At 37.9% G+C, this 9,550-nt stretch overlaps 1 protein-coding gene across 1 annotated transcript; it reads left to right on the top strand.

Moving 5' to 3' along the window:
* Positions 1-4,552: 4,552 nt before the first annotated feature.
* On the top strand, positions 4,553-8,330 carry lyl1 (LYL1 basic helix-loop-helix family member). Its single transcript, XM_062996929.1, has 3 exons — positions 4,553-5,269; positions 6,446-6,540; positions 7,311-8,330. The coding sequence occupies exons 1-3, from the start codon at positions 4,704-4,706 to the stop codon at positions 7,895-7,897; spliced, it is 1,248 nt and encodes a 415-aa protein (XP_062852999.1). The 5' UTR covers positions 4,553-4,703; the 3' UTR covers positions 7,898-8,330.
* Positions 8,331-9,550: the final 1,220 nt, after the last annotated feature.

Below are 9,550 nucleotides of genomic sequence, written 5' to 3'. Positions count from 1 at the left end.
GATTTTTATCATTATTACTGGTTATATGTCTGTCAATATGACAATAATTGGATGTAAACTGATCACAGATTATGACATTTTTGGCATATCGTTCAATAATAGTGTATTAAAAAACTGTGAATGCTTACGGATTAAATGAAGTCACATGTTAGTATTACACAAATGAGGCCAGGGTACCTGTTTCACACAAGCAACAATTTAGTCATGACATGATATGTTTATTCAGTGTTGTGATGTTTTATTAATAATTAAATTTGTATGACAGTGTAATGACATGGTAATAAAGGTATGAATATTTATCTGACCCTTATGACTGGGTTTAATATTTGTCTTTAAATCCTATGACACAGTAATGTCATATTAACTTAGATTAGGTTTTGATTTACTAGTCATTACCATTATGTGACTGTGATAAAACAAAATTGCACTAAGATAAAAATACAATAACTACTTATAACTAAGCATAACACAACCTTATACAGAAATCTACAGAGGGAGTAACACGAATAGCTTATGTGACCATAATCTGTTCACTGTGTGCTTTAAAGGCTGGAATTCATGCCAGGGTTGGCATTTAAAAAGGCAAAGCTTAATGTACTTGCACCTGTTCAATAGAAAACATTATTATGGTCTTATAGATCAACTTTAATTTACATAGATCTATGACTAAAAACTAAATTATGTTTTGACCTACAAATATTGCTGCCAGCTGTAAAAGACAGTGGGGTGTTAATAACAGTATGGTCACCATCTGCTACAATTTCATTTTTCTCTACCAGCCAGTGAATGTGTGGTAATTTACAGAACCAGGTGCACCCTATGGTGCAACTACATTTTCCTGATAATGTTTATATATTTAAGAATGATAATGTCCCATACACATTACATAATGACCCATACAGATTAGGCTGTTGAAAACTCTGAAGCACATTGTAAAGAAGATTTTCACCTTTTAACGACTTATGGTGTATATATAAATATATAAATAAATATAAACATTTTGGAGTATTCCCTTTACAATTGGTTTGTATTAATTTTTTTTTCTTTTTTAGTTTTTTTATGTGATACTTGATGTACATGTTTCTGACGTCTTACAATTGTAGTTGTATAAGCATCATCCGAAGCGTCAAAACTGAACCCATTTTAATATAGAATTAATATAAATATTAATGAACACATAACATAATAAATTGGACAAAGTGAATGACATATAGACATAAAATGGCCAAAAGTATGTGGACACCCCCTCTAATTATGGAGTTTGGAGTCCATTACTAACAGGTGTGCAACATAATAAATATTTTGAATGTTCATTATTATATAAATTATATGCTTCCAAATGTGGCAAAAGTTTGGGGAACGCTCATTCCTGTTCCAGCTGGACTATGTCAGGATGCTCTTGTAAAAATGGTTTGACAACTTTGGTGTGGTGGAACTGTAGTGGACAGCACAAAGAATTGACCTCAGCTCCTCTGAACACCAGTGGGATGAATTAAGATGTAAACTGTCAGCCAAGTGCTCCTGTCCAAAATCAGTTCCTTACTTTCGAGATGCTCCTTTGTCTGAATGGGCACAAATCCGACATACACAGTCCAAAATAAAAAATAAAAAATGGGGATAATAAAAAAGGAATGCAAGGTTCATATTAATGCCTAGAGTTTTGAAATGAGATGCCCAACAAGCTCATAGATGGGTAGATTCTTTCGGGAATGACTTTAAAAAAAAAAAAAAAAAAAACATTATTTGGGCTTTGGGACTTGGTCATGTGCAAATTCATGATGCTGTATTTTAATATATATTTCCACTTTATGATTATTTAAATAACTATTTGCTATTTTACTGTTTAAGGTTTAACTGTAGATCTACCATATTCAATTGTTGTTTATTAATTTGGTCCCTAAGAACATTAGGAAGCTCTTTCATCTTAAACATGACTGCTGCTTGAACATTAACATTTATTTAAACAGCCATCAGATTAACTTCCCTTACACCGCTACCATTTGTAAATAAAAACTCATTAATTAGCAGAAATTTATTTACAAATGTAATCAGACAATGAAATCCTCCTTGCTGTTTGAGAAATAGGACAAGGAAGGGAAAGGGGGAAGGATTTAGATTGCAAAAGCAAACTGTGAATCACTCAAGGCCGGGTGAATTCATCTGTCAGCACTTCTCGCTTATTTATATTCTCTAAAAGAGATGCCATCATCACTGCATTGTTTTTGTGTCAGTGGCAGAACTGGAGATGTGAGTTTGTTATAGTTAAAACTTCCTGTCCTTTACATTATACACTTTATTAATTTTTGACTTGTATAATCCTGATCCTGGTTTAAATATTATTTATTTGTAAGACACAAAAATGTAATAAGTAAATGTAATATGTGACAACTAACAGTGTCAAACAGTCCCCAGGTGCATTTGTCACAAAACTCGAATATTATTTATTGATTTAACTGGAACAACAGTTATGGCACTCATTTGTATTGACAAGCATCAGTTAAGGCAGACCTGGGCATTGTACGGCTAAGGGCCACATCCAGCTCTTTGGCTGTCCACATCCATGAGGTCAGTGGTAATTAAAAATCAGACGTAAATATATTTACATCACACATGCAATACAACAGGATTGTTTTTATTTTGATGCGACCGATATTTCTTTACATTTATGTACGTTTCAATTTACGTGTGTGTGAGTGGATCCAGCTTCACCGTAATGTTTTGGCGAACAGAACTGAGTGCGATTAATAGAGACGGTCGAGTTTTTACAAGACATGAACTTCTAAGTGTTTATTCACATCTGAAGCTCTGCATGCAAAAATGCAAAAACAACAAGACTTTTTATTAAGTTTTACACATCCAGAACTGGGTAAAAAAATAGCAATAGCAATTTGTGTATAGTTTATTTAAAACCTGCACATTTTGTTCACACCTATTTTTTGATTACGATTAAATAGTGAAATAATGTTGATGTTTTTACTCTGCCTGCTTGTCATTTTCATTGCCTGATTGTAACATCTACTCTAAACAGTAACAGCTTTAGAACTGTACCATGTACTGCTTTTTTATAAAGAGATACAACTAATATTGGGCAGAATTAAATTTACCCTATTAGTCCAGCCCTCCACAACAGTCACAGTTTCTTATGTGGCCCCTTGGAAAATTTAAATGCCCACCCCTGAGTTAGGGTAACCAGTAGTGCACAGACATCAATTTACATTACAGATTTAAGATTTTTAAAAAATCTTTATGTTTTTTGCATTTAAAAATGAAATTCTTGGTAGAAATCTTTTGCATTGAAGGCCAATACACAAAGGTGTGTAATTTGGTGTAGGTGACAAAAAATCTAGACCCATGAGCGATGCAAAATGTAACAAGCAAATGTCTGGAATGAAAATTAGATTGTCTTAGATTTTAAAGGGTAATTATTTACCCTGTAAAGAACTGCATTGCTTTATTATGCTTCAACATTACAATACAAAACCATTCGGTACTTGTATGACAATACTCAACTTTTTATTAGAGTCTGACTTTAAAATATAATTGTTTCTATTCATCCATTTTGTCCATCAGCTGTATTTATTAATGTGAAATTAGTCAAAAGTATTGCTCCTTCAATTTTATTTCTTTTTACTGCATCTGTAGCAGTTACTACAGTGACTCAGACTATTATCTTTGCTGAGCAATGAATGAAAAAAAATCTTGATGCAGTGGCGGACTGTGTTAATTGACAACAGTTTTCTGAAGTACTTCTAAGCCCATGAGGCTATATTTATCACAGTAGCATGACAGTTTCTCACGCAATGTCATCTAAAGGCTCAAAGATGACGCACATTCAGTAGTGGTTTCTCTTCTTGCCCTACACGGACTGAGATTTCTCCAGATTCCCTGAATCTTTTCGCAATAAGGTAAGTAAGGTAGATGGTGAAAGACCTAAATTATTTGCAATCTTGCATTGAGAAATGTTCTTTTTGAACTGATATATAATGATATAATGGTATAATGGAACATAGTGGTAAGCCACGACCCATCATTTCTTATAGAGACTGAGCCATTGGTGGATCATCCTTTTATGTCCAGTCATGATTTTCTCACCTGTTACCCTGTTATTCATTCTGCTTATTGTGGAAGGTTTCAAAACACTGTACCTTCTAAAGTCATGGTTTAGATTTAAAACATTATATACAAATACATCAATGCCCATATACCCTTATTACTAGTTAATTAGATGGTATTGGGTGTATTGAGTTGGGTATTGAGTTCATTACATGGTAAACACTCAACAGTTTTCTAAAATTGTTGTCTATAGTAATCAGCCATATGGTACAAATTGTAGTGAATAGACTTTAGGTTGAAAAGTAAAAGTTTTTAATGATCTTTTGCCATTGTTTTGCAGTTTTGAGCAGTGCTTGAACTAAAAAGGATTTCAAAGGTGGTTGAATATCTGGCAGGATTGAAGACTCACTAAAACGCAAAAGCAAGTTTCCTTCAACATAAGCAGTGAGGATCAACAATCAACTAAGCAATATGATCAGAACACACTTATGGATTGATCAAAAGAAGCCTAGAATGAAAACACAAGTCCACAATCGCTGCTGGCTTTTACTGTAAAACGTGGGATCACAAAAACCTACCAAAAAAAAAAAAAGTGCTGCATTTAAACTTAAACTACAACAGAACCTAGATCCAGCACTGGAAATAACATCATGATGGAGAAGTTGGAGCCCACAGTCTCACCGTGCCATACTCTTTCAGTGACTGACCCTCTGACCCCTCCACACACTCTTTCTCCATGCGACAACAGCCCTGCAGCCAATGATTCTAACTGCACCGACAGTGGCACAAACACAAACCCCAGCACCCCGGCTACGTCTCAACCTGCTGAGACAACCAACTCAGAAGAAAAACCAACATCCGTTCAGGTCACACCACCACCATCAATAGCATTACCAGCTTCCACTCAGACAAGCACTAACCCGACTACATCTACATGTACCGTAATTCTCACCTCTCCTCTGTCTTCACCTACGACCTCATTACCACCCAACATCCCAGTGATCAGTCTGGCTCACAGTAAACCTCCTCTTCCACCAATCCCATTGCCTGCCACCCAGCTCACCGCTCTGCACCCTATACCCACTATACCACATGGGCCTGGAGAATTAAGACTGGCCCAGCTAGCATCACTCTCAGGAGGCCCAACAGCCACAGCGCCCCCACCTGGAGCTCTACTTTCACATCAGTATCTGCCTGGACACCCACTACTCAGTAGGTAAGAGTGTCATTTCAGTCATTCTTTGCAAGCTAGAACAAATATTTTGACTTTTAGTTGTAGCCTAAAGTAGTCTCTATCTTCCTGGATACTCTCTACCATACTGATCCCCCCCCCCCAAAAAAAAGCTTATAAAGCTATTATAGTTCTTTTAATTTAACATCATACACACTGGTTTACAGATCAACTGCACGTAACATTTTAAATGTGCATTTAGGCACTCAGGTGGTGCAGCGGTAAAACACACTAGTGAACTCGTTGGTTCGAAACTCAGCTCTGCCATCTGGCAGGCTGGCTGTCTACATGAACAACTGGCTGTTGTTTGGGGGGGTGCCAGAGGGGACCTCAAAACTGATGCGATTACGACTTCTGTTGGCTGATTAATGCTGCCTGTGCAGAGTCGAGAAATAAATACGTTGATCAGGGTGTGGCTCTCCACATACAAAGCTGATTCGCATATGAACTCACCTCGGGCAGGTGAAAAGACGCAGTCGGCTACTGCACACTGGGTAATTGGATACGCTAAAAAGTCGGGAGAAAAAGGGAAGAAAATGCATAAACAAAATAAATAACAAAATGTGCAACTAAAACAACTACATATGAAAGTAATTTAGAGAGATTAATAGTTTTAATGACACTGTATGTATTTAAGGACACTGAAGTGTCAAGGACACTGAAATAGACAATAAATAGTAAATATTGAGGTTTTTTGCAGCTCCATTAGGTTAAATCTTTAAAACTTTGAAAATGTTTGGAATTTGATAGAACACAGTTGTCCTGTGATGTCAAGTTCCTAAACAGACCTTATTGCAAACAAATACATGAAAAATAATCTTGTTTGTGTTGTTTACAATTGGTTTTGTCTCTGAAACGAGTAAAGATCTGCATTGACTTTTTCAATCATTCACTGTAAAGACGTAATGAAAACGTGTCCCAACTGGGCACGTCTGCTTAATCAAAGCACCGAAACTTAGATCATTACTTCTTATAGATTTCCTCCTCTATTCAACACTGTCTAATTTTGCTAAAACCTGCAGTCCTGCTCTTGGGGAACTGCTTATAAAATAGCAAATGGTCACAATAACCCCAGTATATAAGCTGTGTCTTGGTTTTAAGTATGAAACAGACAGCTTTTGGCTGACCTAATTTATCCTGTGTTTTTTTTTTTTTATGCAGTTCTTTCCTAAGTCCTACTGGTAATTATGGGTTCTTCAGCAGCAGTCGTGTTAAGAGAAGACCATCATCACACTTTGATTTGGATCTCACAGACTGTAAGTTATAACACTTTATTTTAATGACGGTTTTGTAAACATTTAAACAAGCAAACCTTATGAGAATTATGCACTATCATGGTTTATATTTTCTTTAAGGTAAGTGCTGATATGTCCACTTGATTTGTTCTGTTACCATTGTTAAGTGACCTGTAAGATATAAGATAGGATATCCTTTTTTTGTCATATATATATATTCTGATATATATCCTACCTAGTTGGTCCACCTTGTAGATGTAAAGTCAGAGACGATCGCTCATCTATTGCTGCTGTTTGAGTTGGTCATCTTCTAGACCTTCATCAGTGGTCACAGGACGCTGCCCATGGGGCACTGTTGGCTGGATATTTTTGGTTGGTGGACTATTCTCAGTCCAGCAGTGACAGTGAGGTGTTTAAAAACTCCAGCAGCGCTGCTGTGTCTTATCCACTCATACCAGCACAACTCACACTAACACACCACCATGTCAGTGTCACTGCAGTGCTGAGAATCATCCACCACCCAAATAATACCTGCTCTGTAGTGGTCCTGGGAGGGTCCTGACCATTGAAGAACAACATGAAAAAGGGCTAAAAAAGCAACAAACAGATGGACTACAGTTAGTAATTGTAGAACTACAAAGTGCTTCTATATGGTAAGTGAAGGCGATAAAATGGACAATGTGTGTAGAAACAAGGAGGTGGTTTTAATGTTATGGCTGATTGTTGTGTATAAACTTCTTATATATTTTAGTTCAACTGTATATATGAATGGGGTTTTGTGTGTTTTTTAGGTCCTCCACAAAAGCTGGCCAGACGAGTCTTTACCAACAGTCGTGAACGCTGGCGTCAGCAGAACGTCAATGGTGCATTCTCAGAGCTCAGAAAGCTCATCCCCACTCACCCGCCTGACAAAAAACTAAGCAAGAATGAGATCCTGCGGCTTGCCATGAAATACATCAACTTTCTGGTAAAGCTGTTGAAAGACCAGGCTAACGACGCTGCCACTTGCAGCTTAATGGACAAATCTGAGAGGGACAAGTGTGAGACAAAGGGCACAAAAGACAAAAGTAATGCAGACAGAGACTGTAGTCAAGTCCTGCACGTGGTATGCCCTTCAGATGCCACATCTCCATCTCAGATTGCACCCTCACTTCCTTCGGTTCATCCAGCGTTGGTCACTCTGCGGAATAGAGACTCGTCTGATTCGGTCATTGCTTTGACCGCTTCGCCTGGCTCCAGCTGCTACGGTGATACAGACAGTGAAGAAACTTTGGGCCCACAGCATTCTGGAATAATAAAGATAGGCGTCCGAGAGGGGATGATGGAGAAGATGAAGGAGCAGATTCAGACTGTTATGGCAAGTGGATACCAGCGGTGACATTGTAGTACAAACTAAACTGGTCAAAACTATGATCTAAGAAGCTATGAAAAGCAACTGATGTGTGTGTGTGCATTTCTGGTTGAATTGTGCTGATTGTGATGTTTAAATTTAGACGCTCAAACATTTTGTTATTTGTCTTTCTGCATCCAGTTGATATTTTTGTCCCTGTTTGTTTGGGCTTTATTTCTACTGACTCCAACAATTCCACATGTGATTTTGTGGCACTTTTACTTCCCCATTGAAGCTGAGGAAAAGGTTGTGTTCCGTATTTTTTTAACTTGGTGCTAGTCTGTATAAAAGCAAGCATAAATAAATAGAAAGTGTGTCTTGCATTGCAGGGCCATGATCTCTAGCAATATCAAATCACAGGGTAACGTCTTTGAAAAAGTTTTCTGTAAATTAATAAACTCAGTGTGATCAAACCTCTAAACTTGATAAAACCTGCGTGTGTTTACTACCAGCAGATCTGAAATCATTACAAAACAAAAATACAAAATAATATTTTTTTAGAAATAGGCTTACCATTTCATTCAGTTATTTTTGCTTCTTATGGGTGACAGCAAGCTTCTTAGCTCCAGCACAAATCCCAGTGTTCATATTCATAAGACTGCAGCTGCCTATATGGTATAAATTTAATCTAGCATTATTGTTTCAGTTGTAATAAGCAGACATACACAGCAATGTTGTTTACTTCTATGAGATTATATCTCCTGGGGGCGCCCAGGTGGCGCAGCGGGATATTTCCCTGATGCACCAGCACCAAGTTTCTAAACTCCTGGGTTCGAGGCTCGGTGTTGCCACTGGTCGGCTGGGCGCCATCTGACGGGCATAATTGGCAGTGCCTGCAGCAGATACAAGTTGGCCACCGTATCTGCAGGGTGGGGGCCGGACTATATGTGGGTGGGTAGTTCTTCATACGCTGAGTAAGGACCCTGATTGGCAGAAGAGACGCCCGTGCAGGAAGCGCGGACGAGAAGATGAGGGCTAGACACGTGTAAAGAAGGCGTGGGCAGCGGCGCGCTCTCCTTGGATGCAAATCTGGAGTCTGTCAGCAGCGGAAGATAAATTGGATGTGCTAAATAGGAAGGAAAATGGGGAGAAAAATGCATTAAAAAAAACCCCCACCTGGTTTCTACAATCGCTGTCCATTTTATCAGCTCCACTTACCATATAGAAGCAATTTATAGTTCTACAATTACTGACTGTAGTCCATCTATTTCTCTACATACTTTTTTAGCCTGCTTTTACCCTGTTCTTCAATGGTCAGGACCCCCACAGGACCACCACAGAGCCCTGCATTGCTGAGAATGATCCACCACCCAAATAATACCTACTCTGTAGTTGTCCTGTGGGGGTCCTGACCATTGAAGAACAGGGTGAAAGCAGGCTAAAAAAGTACATAGAGAAACAGATGGACTACAGGCAGTAATTGTAGAACTACAAAGTGCTTCTATATGGTAAGTGGAGCTGATAAAATGGACAGTGAGTGTAGAAGTAAGGAGGTGGTCATAATGTTATGCCTAATCGGTGTATATTTGTAGCAATTTATTTAAATGTTATATTTTGTACAGCATATAATGCACTTGCATTAAGTCTACACACTTGACTGTCATGTTATCAGTTCATTTTTTAACCATGCAGGCTTATAGT

The sequence above is a fragment of the Trichomycterus rosablanca genome, chromosome 6, assembly GCF_030014385.1.
Source record: "Trichomycterus rosablanca isolate fTriRos1 chromosome 6, fTriRos1.hap1, whole genome shotgun sequence".
NCBI classification, from domain to species: domain Eukaryota; kingdom Metazoa; phylum Chordata; class Actinopteri; order Siluriformes; family Trichomycteridae; genus Trichomycterus; species Trichomycterus rosablanca.
Note: the sequence above shows the minus strand (reverse complement) of the source record. Positions and strands in the feature narration are given on the sequence as shown.